General features: G+C 44.5%; 1 protein-coding gene across 7 annotated transcripts; it reads left to right on the plus strand.

Annotated features, from left to right (window-relative positions):
• The first annotated feature begins 5,767 nt into the window (after positions 1–5,767).
• Positions 5,768–19,237, plus strand: CIPC (CLOCK interacting pacemaker). 7 transcript variants are annotated; one of them, XM_072963475.1, is made up of 6 exons: positions 5,768–5,948; positions 6,889–7,028; positions 7,528–7,599; positions 10,952–11,139; positions 14,851–15,020; positions 18,212–19,237. In XM_072963475.1, exons 4-6 carry the CDS (start codon positions 11,004–11,006, stop codon positions 19,100–19,102), a joined length of 1,197 nt encoding a protein of 398 aa, XP_072819576.1. In that variant the 5' UTR covers positions 5,768–5,948; positions 6,889–7,028; positions 7,528–7,599; positions 10,952–11,003; the 3' UTR covers positions 19,103–19,237. The 7 variants fall into 7 exon arrangements, with proteins under 7 accessions (XP_072819576.1, XP_015096300.1, XP_072819579.1 ...); XM_015240814.3 differs by lacking the exon at positions 7,528–7,599; XM_072963478.1 differs by lacking the exon at positions 6,889–7,028.
• Positions 19,238–19,457: the final 220 nt, after the last annotated feature.

Below are 19,457 nucleotides of genomic sequence, written 5' to 3' on the forward strand. Positions count from 1 at the left end.
TTCCAAATAGAGTCAGCCCTGAGCCAAATCAAACGTGAGGGAGGAGGATTCAAGGGCATTCTTGAGCAAAGTACTGGGGGTGGGGAGAGGTGGGGAGGAGGAGCAACAGAGGCTCTGGAATGTCTTTGCCAGATTTACAAGAGTGCCCCCAAACCTGTCAGCAGCTACCTTCACACCACCTCTTCAACATGCCCCAGCGACACGCACAGTTGTGTGCAAGGGCCTGGAGTGGGGAAGGACCAGAGCGTGTGAAAGAAACAACCACAGAAAAAGGGATCTCCAGTTGGCCCTTGCACCAATGGCCCTGGAAGCCACTCACTGCCCTGGCTGGTGGCGTCCTTCTTCTCTGGAGTCCTGTCGGTGATGTGTAAGCCCACTGTTAAATGTTCAGGAATTGGGGGTCCAGTGGTGTCAAGGTGGTTGAACACTTACTCTGCAGAATTTGCTTTGTGGGAGAAAAACATTTAATATAATCCCTGCCATGAAGGAGCTCAGACTCCAGTGGGGGAGACAGATGGGTACCCAAGAAATTACAGTGCAAACCAGTCTGGATCAAGCCACAAGAGACAGAAAGTGTTCAACTCTGGAAATAATTAATGTCTGTACGGAGGCAGCCCCTAATCTTAGGCTTTGTAGCCAGATTCCTGTCACTGGAGGGTCAGATTCCACTGAAGAGCCCCAGCTCTGTCTGGCAGTCTGCAATGGTGGCCTGCGTTTCTGGCCTTTTGGTGAGCCTGCAGCAGGGAACTCAGCTGTGATCTGAAAGCTGTTTTCAGAAGGGAGATGTGAGGCAAAGGAGAATCTATAAGTCAAAAATCAAATGGTTCACATAAAGGGACAACTGAACAGCTTTGTGAGTCATCTAGAGAAAGAGAGAAGTTGTGAGTTTAAATCAAAGACTTCATATTCAGTGGGAGGAGGTGACACATTAAAAAAATCTTTCCACTAGTGCAAATCAAAACTACAATGAGGTATCACCTCACACTGTCAGAATGGCCATTATTAAAAAGTTCACAAATAAATGCTGGACAGGATGTGCAGAAAAGGGAATCCTATACTGTTGGTGGGAATATAAATTAGTATAGCCCCTATGGAAAATAGTATGGAGGTTTTTTAAAAAACTAAAAATAGAGTTGCCATACGATCCAGCAATTCCACTCCTGGGCATAGTTCCAGAGAAAACTCTAATTTTAAAAGACACATGCACCCCAATGTTCATAGTAGCACTATTTACAACAGCCAAGACATGGAAACAGCCTAAATTCCATTGACAGATAAATGGATAAAGAAGGTGTGGTGTATCTATACAATGGAATACTACTCGGCCATAAAAAGAATGAAAAGAATGAAATAAAAAGAATGAAATAATGTCATTTGCAGCAACATGGATGGACCTAGAGATTATCATACTAAGTAAAGTCAGACAGAAAAGACAAATATCATATGTTATCACTTATACACAGAATCTAAAAAATGGTACAAATGAACTTATTTACAAAATACACACAGACAAAGAAAACAAATTTATGGCTACCACAGGGAAAAGGAGGGGAGAGGGATAAATTAGGAGTTTGGGATTAGCAGATATAAAATACTATATGGAAAATAAATAAACAAGGTCCTACTGTATAGCACAGGGAACTACATTCAATATCTTGTAATAAACCATAAAGGAAAAGAATATGAAAAAGAATATACATGTAAAATTGAATCACTTAGCTGTACACCAGAAACTAACTCAACATTGTAAACCAACTATACTTCAATAAAAATTTTTTTTAAATCAAAAAAAACTTTCCACTAAAAAGATTCTAGATAGGGGATCTAACAAGGCAGCTGCTGAGTGGTTTGGAAAGATACGTGGGTTGAAATCAGCATACATATCCCCCAAGCACAACCAGTATCTCCGCCATGTGCAGAGTGCAAGAGAGGACAGATGGAGGTGTTTTCTGCAAACTTGCCTTTACGGTGCCCAGTCACCACCCCGGGCATCCTTTCCCACATAAGGGCTTGTACCTTGTGCCTTCTGGCTCCCACTCCTGACTGGCCTCGTCCTCAGCACAGCAGGAAAGGATGTGGTAGCACCATTTCCACTTGAACGTAGAGGCAGCCTAGCAGAGCAGCCAAAAGCAAGGACTCTGGAATTCAATTCCCAGCTCCATCACTTACCACCAGTGACCTTGGCAAGTGACATGGCCTCTTCACCTTAATTTCTTCCTTTGTAAAGTGAGGATAATGATACCACAACCATGTCACAGGACTGTAGGAAGATTAAATGAATAAATTTGGGCAAATCTCTTAGGACAATGTCTGGAAATAGTAAGCACTCTGTGTCAATTATTATGAGACAATTTGTCTTGGGTTCTAGGGTATTTCCATTTTAAGCAATTATACTTATAGGAATTTTAGGTTTGGGCAACACGATGGAGAGCTCTTTGGGAGGGGATTCCATTGTTCCTGAAATTGGTCCTGTGCCTACATATTAACACCCTGACTATAACCAAAATGTTGTCCTTTTATTGTCTCTGCCCTTCCAGATATTCCTAAAAATATGAGCCAAGAACTAATCTGGCTGGCGGGGCCTAGTCACCTGACTGCTAAGGGGAAAAGGAACATGCATGCTGTCATCGCACAATTCTGCTTCTGCCAGCCTGGGACCTGTAGGTCCCTCTCCCCTCCTCTCACTGACCCATGGCGCCAGGACCTTCGGGCATACACACACCTACCATTCCGTCATATCCTCCTTAAAAACTGTGAAGGGGTCAGCAGCAATAATGCCGGATGCCAGATTCAGACAAGAAGATAACTATGTTACAGATGGTTCAGAAACTAAGGTTCAGAAAAAAAAAAAAGATGATCCCCAAGTGTTGGTCCAAGAACTAACGCCAGTCCTTGTAGTGATGTTTTCACTGGTCCTTGGCAAAAGTGGAAAAGACTAATGCAATGAATTTTTCATAAATCAGAAATTATTCAATTTTTGAATTGTGAGATTATGGCCTATCTTCCCTCCTGGGTATAAGTGGGGGAAGATGTTGAAATGCTCCATCTTTTATACAATGATTTTGATAGGAGCTGGTATTTGAAACCAGATTTTTTTTTGCATACTTTCACTGCTATTATACTATTATAATTACTTTTAAATAATTTAAAAATAGCTTTAATTTATACTCAACTTTAAATATAAAAATAAGTATTAAAGAATTATTTATAAATACTGTAAATTATATATAATTATAAATGTACACTTTATAATATCTTCAAGTAAAACTCAGCACAAGGTTAGCTCTTTATGGCATCCTGCGCAGGACAGAAAACTCAAGTTCTCACGTGGACAGCGCAGGTTAACAACTTAAAGTAGTAGGCTGGGCAGAGATGTAGCTTCTGACCTCCAGTCCGTGGCACTCCATGACAGCAGAAAGGAAAAGAAGCCTATTTGCAAATCCCTAAGTGCAGTATTTAAGGGAGCAGGTCTCCCCCTGCTGGCAGTGGTGGCAGCAAAATGAGTCAAACCACAACTGGTGCTGAGGACTCAACTGGAAAGGACTCTACAGCAAGAAGAAAGGGGGCTGGTCGCCAGAAAAAGGAAAAAAAAAAGAAAGGGGGCTTGGAAAACCACTCTCCATTACAGAAACCTTAGCCTAGACAAGAGTGTGACAGGAAAGATGAAGAGAACTCACAACACTTTGATAGGAAACTATCAACAGAGATGCTTCACAACATTGTAAAATGACTATAACTCAATAAAAAAAAGTTTAAAAAAAAACAGATGCTGATTTATAAACCCTGGTGAATTAGCAAAAAAACAAAACACATTGCTTTCGCTATATAAAAATATTCATTATCCATTTTCATGAATTGCTTATTCTGTCTTTAATTAGACAGAACCATACAGTAGGTGAATAAAAATTATGCCTAAATTAGTCTGATTCATTGGGTTCCATTACCAAACTTGTCTTTGAAGTTCAAATTATTGATACAGCATGGCTATCTGCTCATAAGATACATAAAATCAGGGAAGTTTGACTTATTTGCACTTTCGGAGGACTAAAATAATCCTCATGCTTTTGCTTATTTCATTTATTTTCTTTTGGTTGGTATGCATTCTTCTCTCACTCACTTCCATTACTGTATATCTTGTTTTCAACCTGCCCTCTTTAAAGCTTTACCTACTAGTCTCTTCCTCTTTCAACAGCAAGGTTATTTTTCACTCCTTTGATTTTATATAGATTTTGTCCAGAATCCTTTGGCATTTATCACATTCTCTCTCATACTGTTTATTAGAACATTTCTTTATTTTCCATATCAGATTCTAAGGTATTTGAAGGCAAAAATTGATCTGTTTTGCCTCAAAAAGAGGCAATATGGCTTAGTGGTTTAGATCCAGGACCTAGCAGTTTTGTCATTATGGGCATAAATTTCAATAAAATGGTCCATAAAATGGAAACGTTAGTAACACCGACCTCATTAATTTGTAGAGGAATGCACGTAAAGCTCTCTGGCTCTTAGTTACTTGATAATTGTTAACCACAGTTTTCACTCCCTCCATCCCCTAAGGAAAAGATTTAACATGCTGTAGGCATTCAATTATTATTTGCTGGTAGAGCTTATGCTAATATTCATGCCTAGTAATGCATTAGCATTATCTGTGTCTGGAGGACTAATGTGATTACCCATGACCTAGAAGCGTTTAGCAAGGCTTGGACTACCCACATAGGGCGATTTTCCCCTGTCCATCATCTAGATCAGCGCCCTCCAAAATTACTGTGATGCTAGCAAAGTGCTTTATAATCTGTGCTGGCCAATAAAATAGCCATTATCTACACGTGGTTACTGAGTACTTGAAATGTGGACGGTGTGAACGAGAAACACAAATTTTTCCTTTTATTAAATTATAATTAGTTTCAATCCCCCGCCGTGATTTGTGGCTACACTACTGGACAAGGTAGCTCTAGAACTTGCCTCGACTAGCCAACAAACTTTAAATTCACCCTGAGTCAACGCATCAGAACGTCAACTAATCTCAATCCCTTTTTAAACTGATGCACGTGTATTCGTTGTGACATTTCAAGAACTGGCGTGAGAAACAGGATCCCTGCAAAACCCAACACCTCGGTCAGTCTCACAGAACAAAGCGAGTCACTCATCAAATGACATGAAGTCATCCAACAAAAATACAGATTGCGTCCCTGCCTCGTGAAGCACTGTTCAAAGGGGTGAAAGTGAACGCAAACCAACCGCCGCGACAGGCGAGGCAACAACGTGAGTAGCGCGCGGGGTGGTCCAAGCCCGCCTCCGTCCGGCCTAGGGGACGGCGAAGCCGCCTGCCCGCCCACGCCGGACGCCTCCGCACGGGCTCGCGTGCAAGTCAGCATGGCCTGTCCCGGTCCTCAACCCTAACGGCGTCCTAGCGTACAAACCGAGAGAGCCGTCCCCCCCGGCCAACCCTAACCCTAACCCATCCGCGCCCGCAGGAGAATCACGCCTCCTGCCCCGTAGGCTAGAAGCCGGCCCACCCCGGTGTCTCCAAACCCCGCCTCGGAGCGGCGCCCCCACGTTGTTCGTTGCTCAAGATCCCCGTACAAAATGGCGGCGGGGCCTGAGACTCCGACCATAGAGACGTCCGCCTTCCGCGGACAGAGCGCCAGCCTCTTGGGGACGTCCGTGCCGACGTCTCTTCCGGCGGAGGCGGGAACAGCGTGCGCCTCCAACGGCTCTTCTAGGAGAACAGCTAGCAGTCTCGGTGGTGCCGGGTCCTCCGAGCCGGGTCACGTGCCTGGCGAAAGCCGACACGGAGTCGGAGGGAGGAGAAATGGGCGGGAGGCTGGTGGCGGGAGGGTAGCTTGAGACCCGACGACGGCGAGGTTGTCATGGAGCCGCGGGGCTGGACTCGCGCATGCGCCACCGTACCCGCGGGTCGTCCGGTCGCGGAGCGACGACCCGGGTCCTAGGTGAGAGAGGGAGGGCTACGGGTTGAGGGAAAGGGTTTTCGCGGGCAGCGTGTGGAAAAGAGGTGGGAGTAGGGGAGAGAAGGAGGGAAGCGAGGTAGGCAAGAGGGAGAGCCGGGACTTTCGGGGGACAGAGGGCCAAATGCTGGGAGCAGGGGGTGGTATGTTCCACCCCCATTTAGTTGGTTGGTTTTGCTGCGAGGGTCGAGACTGCGTGGGAGAGGGAATCTCTGGTGAGGAGGGGGCTGTTTGTGGGGAACAGGTGGTGTAAGACGGTTAGGGCAAGTGGGCCCTAGTCTCGTCCTGGGGGCAACAGCCTGCAGGGCATCCTGGTACGGGGGAGAGCCTGGAGGCTGGGCTGTAAGCAGAGGGGCAAGGAAAAGGCAGGTGAGTGGGCGCAGGAGCTGGTAACCCTGTGAGAGTCCTGGGCCTCCCGTTTGGGGATGAGAGCAGTGCCCTGTTCTGGGCCCGGGGCACAGGTGTGCTATTTCAGAGACCTGCTGTCACCCACTTTGATGGTTATTTCCCCTGGGTGACCAGCTTGCCAGGAGTGCTGCCAGGGTGGAGAGGTGGGAGAGAAGGTGGACAGTGACAAGTAAGGAATTAGTGGTTAGTAGGTAGGTTGGGGGAAGCTCTGATTCAGGCCAGGGCACAGGCTGCATCCAGGCTCTCTGTTATTGCCCAAGTTCTGGCAGTACGCATTGCCTGGGCGTTTGCCCTGGGAGGCTAGTGGTATGCCAGTCACAGCACAGTCCTAGGGTCTGCCCAGTTCTGCCCTGCTGAGCTGGCAGGCTGGTGGATGCCTGGAGGGCGCTCCTGCTGTCTGGCACAGATGCATCGTGGGCTGGTGCGAATGGGGGTGGGGGGTGGGCACTGTTACTGTGAGCCCTTCTTGAAACAGGGGATTTGAGGAAGTTCTCTAATCTTACCTCCTTTTTGAAAGAGGAGAATGGAGTGAGCCATACCTGGTTCCAAACAGAGGATGTTGTGTGGAGTCGGAGTTCAGGATCTTTGACGTGAATTTGCAGCCAAGTTGGAGTATGGAAATGGATGTGAAGGGGAAGATGTATATTAGAGATTTAGGTAGGGTTTCTTTTTTTTCCTATTTTTTTTAAATACACAGAAATTCCCCCAGAATGGTATCTCTGAAAATATCAAGAAATACTCTGAAAAGACCAAGAGAAAATGACTTCAGAGAAAATCTAGTAATGTATTTATAATTCCAGCTGGGGTTACTCATGGCTTTCTGGGTGGTAAGGCCTTAATTTTCTATGTCCTTGTCTCTTTATTGTATTTAAGCCTCTGCTGGGTCTTTCACCTCACACCTCTATCCATGCACGCCTGTTATACATGTGACATGTTTTAAAGGGAACTTGAGGTCTCAGGTAAGTTGCCAAGTATCTATAAAAGGAGAGATCCAAGAGCAGCATTTCCTTGTAAACCTTGGATCTCTTTTTTATCACAGGCCTGAGTCTCTGTAGAGGTTGTGTGCAGATGAGACCAGCCTTTAATTTGGTTGTTGGATTTACCCCTGAGGTTTCAACTTAGAATAAGGGGTAGATGAGATATTTCTTTCCTGCAGGAGACCAGACCTGGACATTAGATCTTGAGGTGACCATGGTGTTTGGAAATTCTTGACCTTCAAGCTGTTCAGGTATTTTGGTGACAGCTAAGCTGCTGGAGCTGTCAGCAAGACTCAGCAGGACAGAAGATTTGTTGGAATTTATTATTCTGTCTAATACCTCACGCATTAATTGTTGGGGGCTGAGGTTGCAAAGATGACAACCGCTGATGTTGAAGAAACAAATAATTGGACTCTATAATGTAAGAAGTTTGTAAATAGAGGAAGAGACAAGTACTGTGGAGCACTTGTTAGAATTTTATCTTATACTTATTTGTATAAACCTCTATATTTATTAATTTACTTTACATTCTGAGTTTCAGTGTGTATTGTTCTCTCTGAGAACCTTTTGGACTCTGTATTATATATGCACTTATAAGAGGCCCAGTTAGGGTTGATTCTGAGAGTTTGGGATGCTTAACTTGGAGTCCTTCTAATGTAGAGTTAGGCATGTGAGGTCTGAGGTGTTTGTGAGGCAGTGGTGGTGGTTTCCAGTCTGTGCCAGGAAGCAGAGATGGCACAGTGGATATGAGTTTGGTAACTGGTTTTCAACCCCCGGTCAGCTTATGAGCGTCTAACTTTACGGTAAAATAATATCAAGGAGGAAAAAAACCTTGAGGTTTTCAGACTTCACCCCTGGTGTGGCCCTTGGTTTGTGAGCACCGGTAATAAATGCCATCACTCTGCTGCTCTCTGGTTGAGGCCTCGTCTGGTCTGTATGTGAATGATCTGTTGTTCACAGGCTACTTGACGCCCTCAGTGCCACTCCAGCGAGGGAAGTGCCTTTCTCAGCGAGAACGGGTCAAGATGGCGAGTAGCCCTTCATTCTCTTTCCCACTGAAATTTCCCTAGGACACTAAGGCTTTCTGCTGCTCAAAGAGAACTTTACTTAGGACAGAGGCTTTCGTATTTTTAGCATTTTTCACATCCAAAGTAGTCAGTTTACTATTCTAAAGTAGATTATGTATTCTTTTTTTTCCAACTGCCACAGATTCCCCAGCATCTCAAATTTTAACATCTGTTCTCCTTTTAACCCATATGTCAAGATGAGCCAGATAAATTCCTATGTGTTTTCTATAACTCTGTTGACTGTACTTTAATAACAGTAGCAAGACCTATTTCATTGTCTTGTCACAAGGATTGTTGATGAAATTGGGATGCTTTGTCTAAAATGCCTGTAAAATAATCCATGTTTCATAAGCTAAAGTGAAACTTCGTCAGGTTTTTAATTAGTTGCAACTGACATGAGCTACCTTCCTAATCTAAGTCAACAGCAGGGTCAGACTGAAGTCTAATTGCCCATCCACCAGTGACATCTGCTTCCATTTTGAGAAAGCCCTCTATTCACTTTCAGACAGTATTATTTCAGGAAAATGAAACTGCATACATTTGTGGGTTTCCTACAAAAGGATCCAGATTTAATTAGAGATAGTTTTACATTTTATCCTGCTTTTTAAACTGGATTGTCCACGCTGTCAAATTTCATAGCCATCCAGCAGAGAGATGTTGCTTTTGCATAGTGCCATGCAAGATGTGACGGTGCCATTGATTCTCTCATGTGCACTGTACTGAATGTGACCTGTCAAAGAGTGCTCGGTTTGACATGGATTGAATAAGGAAGCTTACCCTTAAATGAGTTAGATGTGGTACAAAATAATTTTTACTTGGAACCATGTTTAAAATTCAGTCTCATTCTGTTCAACGTGAGTTCCCTCTAGTCCACTTCTACTGATGCAAAAGTGCAAGTAAGAGGGTTGCTCAGGGATGCCTATAAGCATTCTTATCTTCTGTTTAGTTTTATTTTGAATCCCTCCTCTGCTTCTGGAGTAGTTGATATTCTTCACTAGATCCTGTATTAGCAGAAATGTTCACACTTGGCATATCCAGGGTTTTTCACATACAGTGTTTGGCAGGGGGCCCATGTTCCCTCTACTCAGAAAGACAAATGGATGGAGTTGAAAGTGGATTGTGAATAAAAACGCCACCAGGCTTTGCTTAAACATACTGCCTTTGTCCATTCAGGCTGCCATAACAAAATACCACAGACAGGTAGCTTATAAACAACAGAAATTTATTTCTCACAATTCTAGATGCTAGAAGTCCAAGATCAAGGTGCCGACATGATCCAGTGAAGACCTTCTTCCAGTCACAAGCTTCTTGCTGTCCTCATGTGGTGGAAGGGGCTAGGGACCTCTCTGGAACCGCTTGTCAGGCACTCATCCTGTGAGATGAAATCCTCATGACTTAAGCCATCTCCCAAAGGCCCCATCTCCTAGCACCATCATCTTTGGGGGTTAGGATTTCAATGTATGAATTTGTGGGGTGGGAGGACACAGACATTCAGATATAGCACTTACCCAATTCCATTATCATTGTTGTTTTCCCTTTTGGCCACCTGATCCCTTTATCCCTTCAGCATCCTTGTGTTCTTACCATGTGGCCCTTACAGCTGCCGTTCCTTGGCGATTCAAAGGGCCTTGTTAAAATACCTGGAATGTTCTCAGCCTCTGCTGGCTCATTGAAGGGCTCATTGGTCTCATGCTTTGCACTGTTAGCCTAGTTCTGGATTTGCTGTGGACTAGCTATGTGTCACTGGATCGAAGCTAGGCTTCTTTCCAGGAAGAGGGCAACCAGGTCTATTTGAGTCACTCTGTACTCCCATTCCTAGCACAATACGTGGTTTATAGCAGGCGCGTGATAAATATTTTTACGTGACTGAATGTAACTTATCTGAGCCTCAACTTCCTCCTCTGTAAAATGGGATAGCAACTGAGGAGGATGTTGTGAGGCTCAAGTGAGAGACCCTTAACAGCAGTAATGTTACGGGCATTTATGGAATCAGAGCACTATTATATATGATCTCATTTGTGCATAAAACTGCTTTTTAAGCCAAAATGTAACATGCATGTATAAGGGGTTGTTTTCACTCTGTTCAGTACCTTGTCCAAAGCAGTGAAAGGTTAACTTGAGAAACTACACTCTGGGAGGTGCAGAACATTGGGGGCCTACAGATGTGTCCTGGGAAGCAAGCCTGGTCCAAGGTGGGCATCACCTCTCCTGTCCTCCCTCGGGGAGCATTCAGAAAGCCTAATCAAATGTGCCTTTGTGCGCAGTTTACAAAGCTTCCACTGAATGTGGTTTGTGTGCTTTGCATTTGTAATGGAATTAGAGGGCAGTGAGAGGACAGACGGTGAACCTCGTTTTGGGTGGAAACCATTCTACCATTGAGTGAACTTGTCGCCTTTGTCAGCTGAGACCTCTGAGAAAATGCACACAGAGGAAGTGGGTGAGGCCGGTGTTCTTTGCCCTTACTTTACTCACCACTTGGATCACCTGTCTCAGCGCTCCGGGCCTTGGCTTCTTATGTAATTGTTGTTTTTCACAGGGCACTCCAGATGAAAAGAGTACCGAAGCGTTCACTTCCAGCCCAGTAAAACATGGAGAGGAAGAACCCATCCAGAGAGGGCCCTAGGAGGCTCTCGGCCAAACTCAGCAAAGGCACAGAGATGAAAAAGGTGGCTCGTCACCTTGGCATGGCAGCAGCTGAGTCAGATAAGGACTCTGGATTTTCAGGTTAAAAATACCTTATCCTTTCTGCACTGTAGTGAATAATTTGCCTGGAAAATGTCCTTCCTTTTGTATGAGAAGGATGAGAAGATTTCGCCCACAGGAGAATTAGCTATCTGATCCCTTAAAATGTAGTTCTGTTACATTATGGTGGGGCACCTGTCAGAGTCACAGTGGGGTTAGTTAAAGGAATGATTTAACATCTTTTTTCAACTCAGACTCTCAGCTTTAAATCTTACATTTCCAACTTTGGCAAGTGGTCATTGGAAAAAAAAAGTTAAATACTCATAATTCTGTTGTCTTACCTCCTTTTTTGTAGTAATAGTTACATTGCAGGAAAAAAAAGCATATTATCACCACGTGTAACCGGTTAAACAAAAGTAATGTATAATTTGTTAAGATAACTTTTTTGCTAAGAAGGTAATTTGCTGTGTTTAAAAATACCCCCCCGCCACAGTCCCTGCCAGTATTTTTGCATTTTGTATTTGGACTATGAGACTCCCTGGCCCAATTCCAAACTGAGTATCTGTTAGAGACAAGAAAGCAGAACAGTTTTCCTTACTAGTTTGTCTTTAAAACCTTGCCCAAAAGGACTAGCTGCATACCCAGTAAATCTTTTAATTTTGTGCTGAGGCTTTTTTTTCCCCAGAGTAATGGCTTGAATGTGGCTCTAGTGGCAACACTTTTGGCGCAGGGGATGCAGAGGGGTGATTCCAGGGGGTTCTGGCTGGGTCAGCATCCTGAGAATGGAGCCCTCTCCCAGAGGAAGATTTGTATTATCCAGCCCCACAGAGACTAATCAATCCATCATGTTGATTTATTAATTCATAGTGAGAAATGCAGCTGTTAGGAAAACTAGAACTCTCTCGTCCTTAAATTAGTGTGTTTTCTCCCTGTAGGTATGCTGCACGAGAAGCCAAATTATAAATAGACTGTTGCTCAGAGAGGAACAGAGCACTGTCCGAGGGATTAGAATAAGGACAGTTTAGGGAAGGGGGGGCCAGCTTATAGCCCTTTGGGTTATTGTTTAGCATTGTTTCCCAAGCTTGGCTCATCATAAGGCTCATCTGAGGCATTTGGTAAAAATGCACTGATCACCAGACTCCTCTCCTGGAGACTGTGATATCAAGGGTCTAGGGGAGGGCCTGGAATGTGGGTTTTATATTTTAAGAAGTGTCTCTGGTGATTCATGTGATCAGAGAGTTTTGGGAAATACTGTAGGCCTAGTGTGTCTCTCTCTTTTTTTTCTCTTTTAGTATGTTTGTTTTTTGGGCTGTTCATGTTGTGAAGGTAATATGTGCTCATTATAGAAGCTTAGAAATTTAGGAAAATGCAAAGAAGAAAATAAATGTCTATAATCCTACCCCCTCTTGTTCCCAGTATGTTGACATTTTGGTGCAACAACTTCAGCTTTGTCAGGCCAGCTGTTTTTCAGTATGTCCCAATGTCTGGATAGTTTTTTGAAAGTTTCCTATTCTGTATGTAGACATGCTTTAAGAAGTATTGTGTAATTCAGACATAAGGTGGTATTAAAAATAATCAATCTCATTATGCCCCAGAAAGTGGCCCCAGTGAATGCCCCTAGTCACATCTGGGCCAGGTGCCAGAGATTTTGTCACTGCCTGAGTTATCATTCCAGTTGCTTGGGATATGATGTAATTTGCAGTTATTAATTAGCTACAGTCCAGATTCAGATTTTCCCCATTGTCCCTGTGTCCTTTATAGCCATTGGTCTTTTTGTCTGTTTGTTTGCTTTGTGTCCAGGATCCAGTTAAGGGTTGTGCATTTCACTCAGTGGTCATGTCTTTTTAGTCTTATTTAGTCTAGAACAGCTTCCTTTTCTTCCCTTTTCTTTGCTTGCTTTTTTTTCTTTCTTTTCAGTGACATTCTTTGAATGAGTTAGGTCACTTGTTTTAGAAAATGTTTCACACTGGATTTTTCTGGTAGCTTCCCCATCATTCGAATCAAGATAAACACTTTTTAAAATCAGAAGGCTGCATTTTTAATGTTATATCCTCATCACAACATAAGGAGACTCCTAAGTCTGTCTTATTTTTGGTGATGTTGTGGTTGGTCACTTGGTTAAGGGAGCATGTAAGTGTATACCAGATTCCTTTATTGTTAAAAGTACACTTTTGTCTTTGTAATTAATAAGCAATTCATGGTATGCTACTTTGAGGCTGTGTGACTATCCTGTTTTCTCCAACAAACTCTTGAACAGTAGTTTTAGCATCCAGTGATGATCCTTGCCTGAATCAGTTATTGCATTTGTGGTTTGAAAATGGTCATCTAATTCTATCAGTTCTTGTATTAGTTGACATTCCCCCTCCACCCTCTTTTTTGAGCATCACTGTGGATTCATGGAATTCTTTTGTAAGTTGGTTTGTCAGTCCATTATCATTACTCTTTTTGATACTCAAATTGGACCACATTTGGCCAGTCGGAGTCCATTCTAGATAGCACCTGTCTTTTTGACATGTCCCCATTTGTATGTGAGCACTGCCTTGCTTTCTGGGACAATAGGATGTTCAGGCTCATCTTGTATCTTCCCTGCCAAAGACTTGCATCAGCCATTCTCCAAGGAGCCCTGGTTTCCTTTTTGTGCTGAATGACATTTAGAAACCAAGATTTGTGTGCTAGATATGCACTTTGCTTCTGAAGCCCTTTGTTTCTGTCCTAATGGTTTTTAACTAGAGGTACACATTTGAATTACTTGTGGTGCTTTGTGAAAATACACATGCCTGGACACCAGATAAATCAATTTGGTAGATTGAGGGGAAGACCCCAACACCCATAATTTCTAAAACGTGTCTCTGGAGATTCTGATTAAATGCAGGTGTTGAGAGTTGCACTCTTAAATTACAGTCACATTCCAGTCCTGCCTCATCCAGATTACTCTGAGAGTCCTGATGAGCATTTAGGGTGTTCCCAGCCTCCTTACTAGCAGGGTTAGAGCCATCTCTTGTTTCACTCCAGCAGGATGCTAATTAAGTCCTTTCTGTATGAATTTCACGTAGGGCAACCTCCTTTTCTTTGCCTTAGAGAGTATCTTTCCATCACCTATTGTGCAGGCTCCCCAGTAGGCACACTCAGCTTGCATTTAGGATACTACCAAAGGAGGTTAGTTTCACTGGGTGGAGGAGGGTGACAAAGACAGACACTATAAACCTCCTCTTGCTGAACTTATCCAGAATTTTACAATTAGAAAACTTAGGAGGAAGCTATTTTAATTACAGCAGGGAGGTAGTTTGAGGTTTTATAGATTGGTTTTGTTTTTATTGTTGTCACTATTGTTACATCTTGAGGTACCCAGCGCCTCTGAAGGGCTTAATCCTGCTCCAGGTCACACACGCTCTTCTCCCCTTTCAACAACAGATTCTTAAAAGTAATAAGCTAATTGTGAAGCCTTCACCCATTTCTTCTGTAGACTGGTGATGATTACTTTCACACGAACCCTAATTGTTGCAGGCTTTTGTCTCTAAGAGGGTTGGAAAGGAGGTCTGCTGTCTTAGGGCAGTGAGTCTTTTGGGGTGGGAGGGATAATTACACATCCCATTGAGAATCCAATGAAAGCTGAATGCCTCCTCAGAAAAATTCACAAAAATATATATCACAAATGTTCCATTCAATTGGAAGGAGTCCATTGCTCCCCAGAAGGACTGGTTAAGAGCCCCTCCCCTAGGGCCTGAGTGAACTGACCATTCTTCTGCCCGGCAGATGGGAGCTCAGAATGCCTGAGCTCGGCGGAGCAGATGGAGTCCGAGGACATGCTGAGCGCCTTAGGCTGGAGCCGAGAAGACAGGCCAAGGCCGGGCTCCAAGCCTGCGAGCAGTGCCTTCCCGACACTGTCCCCCATGGTTGTCATGAAGAACGTGCTGGTCAAACAGGTGAGGGGGACTGCTCTCTCTTGTAATTTCTTTGCAGATTAGAGTTTCTGAGCTTCTTGTGCACAGAGCCTCTCCATCTCTGCCAAGGAGAGATGTGAGAAGCGGGCCACCAGAACCACCCCAGTGCTTACTTCTGTCCTGGGAAGAGGATGTTTCCTGTCAACTCCTGACAGTGTTTTAAAAAGGAATACAAGAGTCATGACACATGTTCTCATTTTCCAGACAGTAAGACTGTTTTATTTCCATATCACTAGTTTGTCCAAAGGGATCTGGAATACTGTAGTCGTGTTTAAAGGAACCAAGCAGAAGTGTCCCAGCTTCCGTAGTGCATTCTAATATGTGGCAGAATTTAGGGTAGAAACAAGAAAATCTCTTTTTAATTTGAATTGCCCTGGGAATTTAGAACTATTTAAGAAGTAGGAACAATTTTATGTTTCTCCTGTTACATTCTGAGCATTTCCTTAGGAATCGGCCAGAGCTATGTCATTAGTGACATAGATTTGATTTAGGTATGGCTATACCCTCAGAGTCCACACAGCATCACTGTTGTGAAATTGAAAAATACCTTGTTTCAAGCTTATTACATAACTATGCAAATTATGTGATTATTGTCTAGATATGAAAGAAAAGAAAATTTAGATGAAAATCTAAGTGAAGCCCAGTGTTTGAAACAGAAAATTCAATCATATGAATTTGGTTAAAGAACATTTAACCTGGGGCAGGGGGCGCGGTATAGCTCAGTGGTAGAGTGCATTCTTGGCATGCAAAAGAAAGAAATAAACCTAATTACCACCCACCCCCAAAAAAGAGAACATTAAACCTTACCCTACTTTGCTCTGAAGTAGATGAGTTCTCGCGTGGGTCCATTGTGAGGCTGCTTGAAGCTGGTGAAGTTTGAAATCTGGCTTCCTGTTGTCAGCCTTCCTACCTCAGGTGGATGAACATGGCTGTAGGCTGAACAGTTAGCATCTTAACCGTTACCTAGTTATTGCTGAGGAACTCAGACTGCCTTTCAACAAGGCAACCTGGTGAGTTTGAAAAAAGAAATTGAAGATACTTACTTGGCAAATCACCTCTCAGCTGGAAGCATAGCTTTCCTTGTTGAAACATTGAGAGAATAAAGACATGAAATGGAGCCCAGATGAGATTGTCCAGGCCCCACTGGAGCAGCTGCCTCTCCAGACGCCCTGTCTCCTGCTCTTTTTCTCCTGCCTCCCTCTCTGGCCCCCGATCACTTTTTCTTATGCGTCTGTGTTTATTGTTGTAGGCGACGCTGGCAGCTCCGGAGGGCTGAGAACACCCACAGTTGAGGGGTGAGTGGGCTGTTCCAGTAGAGCTGGCTTCTTCAGGACAGAGACCCACCGGAAAGGCTGCTGGGCTTGCTCGGGAGACAGCAGGCTTGGGGGCAGGCTGACCTAGTGGAGCAATCTAGCAGTTTTGTTTTGTTTTTTCACATATGCTAGAATCCAGCACATTCCAAATTTAAAAAAATTATATACGTTTAAAAAATCTCTGTATATTATATGACATCTTAGTTAATGCTGCTTGGTTTTAGGCAATTTTCTTGTGAGGGTCTGATTTCCAGTTCGTCCACCAGACTGTGATCTTGCACACAAGCACGTAATCACTATGGACTTCAGTTTTCTCATCTTTAACATGAAGGCTTTATTTGAAATGATCCTGAGACTCTATCCAAGTCTAAAATCTTACCGGGTATTCCCTCAGTTGATTTCAACAGGAATGATACGCTGTAAAATCTAATAATTAGAACAAATAAGCTAAGTATCTCAGTGGGCATAACAGCAGCGTTAGGAAGAATAGTCCAGTGCAATCATCTTGCGGAAGCAATGAGTTAGGTATTTTCCAGATTGTTTTGCCCAGCATGAGTGACCAGGGGGACAGCCTGAAGTTTTGCTTCTGACTGAGCAGGATGAGGCTGATCTCTTCTTTGAAAGACCCCTGATTTTGTATCTCCTCTGGCAGGGGAGTGTGATTGCTAAGTCCACCATTGCCTGCTTTTGTACATCCCAGGGTATCTGAGCACCAGGAGGGCTCCAGAGTGGACTCTCCAGGTCATTCTAGCTTTTGTGCAGTACATGAACTATAGTTGAACTTGGCCTTACGTTCCTAGCCAGGCATCCAGGAAGCTGAAGTGTATGCACGTCGGTGTGGCCACATGGCAGCGCAGTCCGCTGCTTTCCTCAGCTAAATCAGATGACTCTGCCAAGGCTGAGAGCCTCTGTCAGGCTGTCCGTCTGCCTGGCCGCATGTACGCTCCTATCTTGGGCCCAGGTTGGAATTGCACTGGCGTTTAAATACTAGAGATGAGTAGCCACGCCCTTCTTTGTTAGATTTCTGTCTCAATCCGTACTTTTATTAAAAATAAAAATGTGTGATTGGGGAGTAGTGTAACAAAAGCGATCTAGCAGGATGGTTAGGATTGGTTTTAGAGTCAGACAGTGAAATCTTAGCATCATCACTTGGTAGTTTGGTGACTGAAGGCAAGTTATTGCAACTTCTGAGCTTTAGTTTTCTGTTTGTGAAGGGAGGTGATAACTAATAACTACCTCATAGGGTTGCTGTGGAGATTAAATAAGACAGTGCATGTGAAGCAGCACACACAGTGCCAGCCTGTAGAACTCTCATACATGGTGGCTGTTTTCACCTTGAAGAGCTTGTTGGTTGTTGGGTGTCATTGCCTTAAAAACAGGGGCCCATGGACTCCCAACAATGTGTAACTTTTTAATCAAAAGTTGTTTTCAGGTAAAAGAGTTTCGAGATGTAACCGAATGAAGATAGAATTTGGGGTAAAGTCACATTTATAGTCTCGAGATTAGCACGTTTTAACTTATGCCGAGAAGTTGTGTTATCTATACTTTTATTGCCTCGCTTGTGACTTTGACTGTGTCATTACTTCACCAACCTATAATAGTGTCTTTTTCTTGAGTGATAGCACTTGAATACAAATGGCTGTTTCTTCCAGTTTTCCCTTAAGAAAACAAGACATGATCTCAGACCCAAATGGATTTTTGAGCCACATTTCATGAGGTTCAAAGTCATGTCACGGAGGGCTGCCCCATATGTGAGGGAAGCTCTGTACTTGAACTTGTTATCCATATCTGAGTATGTGCTTTGCCCCTTCGACAGCAGCAGGTAACAAGTAGTTTGCTGCCCTTTTCCTTGGTTTTCAGGGCGGCAGCTCATCCCAGCTCCAGTCGTGGACCGTCCAGCCCTCCTTTGAGGTGATCTCGGCACAGCCGCAGCTCTTATTCCTTCATCCACCTGTGCCGTCTCCCGTCAGCCCCTGTCACGCTGGTGAGAAAAAGTTGGACTCCAGGAACTACTTGCCCATTCTAAATTCTTACACCAAAATAGCCCCACACCCAGGCAAAAGGGGCCTTTCCCTCAGCACGGAAGAAAGAGAAGGTGGAACGCAGAAGAAGGTCTGTACTGAGAGACTGGGGCCAAGCTTGTCTTCTCGCGAGCCGACCAAGACTGGCGCTGTGCCATCCAGGCCCCCGACGCCAGCGCCCCCCAGTGCCAGGCTTGCCGAGGACTCAGCTCTCCGGGGTGTGCCATCCCTGGTGGCAGGTGGAAGTCCACAGACTCTTCAGCCCGTGTCCAGCAGCCACGTGGCTAAAGCTCCCAGCCTGACCTTTGCTTCCCCCGCCAGCCCCGTCTGCGCGTCAGACAGCACGCTGCATGGGGTAGAGAGCAGCTCCCCGCTGTCCCCACTGTCGGCCAGTTACAGCTCACCTCTGTGGGCCGCAGAGCACCTCTGCCGCAGCCCGGATGGCTTTGCGGAGCAGCGGCAGAGTAAACACAGGCGCTTTCAGAATACCCTGGTGGTCCTGCACAAGTCTGGCTTGCTGGAGATCACTTTGAAAACCAAGGAGTTGATTCGTCAGAACCAAGCAACTCAGGTGGAACTAGAGCAGCTGAAGGAGCAGACCCGGCTGTTTATAGAGGCTGCCAAGAGCAGGGCTCCTCAGGCTTGGGCCAGGCTGCAGGCGTCTTTAACATCAGGGTCAGGTCACACTGGCAGTGACCTAGAAGCATTCTCTGATCAGCCAGACATATAACATAGAAGGCAAATTTTCCTTTTACTTGAGTGATTCTTTTGAACTCTTTTACCATCATCTTCTGTTCCCCAAAGCTTTCTTTCTAAACTTAAACTGTTCAGCGGTTCACTTATAAAGCCACATGCGAATACTGGGCTGCTGTTGTAACCTGTGGTTTCTGCAGTTTTCCTTTGTCTCCGTTCCACTGAGAACCTCAGATTTGGGTGTCCTTGAGTCCCTCTTCCTTAGCTTGTAGGCGTTTAGATGGATCCAGGGCAAAGCGGGGGAGATGAGCGCGTGGGACCCTTCTCGCTGTCACCTCCCACCATCCCACTCACTAACCATGATCACGAATGCAGTGACACAGGTGAGCTTA

The sequence above is a fragment of the Vicugna pacos genome, chromosome 6 (genome assembly GCF_048564905.1).
Source record: "Vicugna pacos chromosome 6, VicPac4, whole genome shotgun sequence".
Classification (NCBI taxonomy): domain Eukaryota; kingdom Metazoa; phylum Chordata; class Mammalia; order Artiodactyla; family Camelidae; genus Vicugna; species Vicugna pacos.

Coding starts and splice junctions, on each gene's coding strand:
- CIPC (XM_072963475.1), top strand. CDS start 11,004: ATGGAGAGGAAGAACCCATCCAGAGAGGGCCCTAGGAGGCTCTCGGCC. Junction 11,140..14,850: donor TAAGGACTCTGGATTTTCAG/GTTAAAAATACC, acceptor TCTGCCCGGCAG/ATGGGAGCTCAGAATGCCTG. Junction 15,021..18,211: donor AGAACGTGCTGGTCAAACAG/GTGAGGGGGACT, acceptor CTTGGTTTTCAG/GGCGGCAGCTCATCCCAGCT.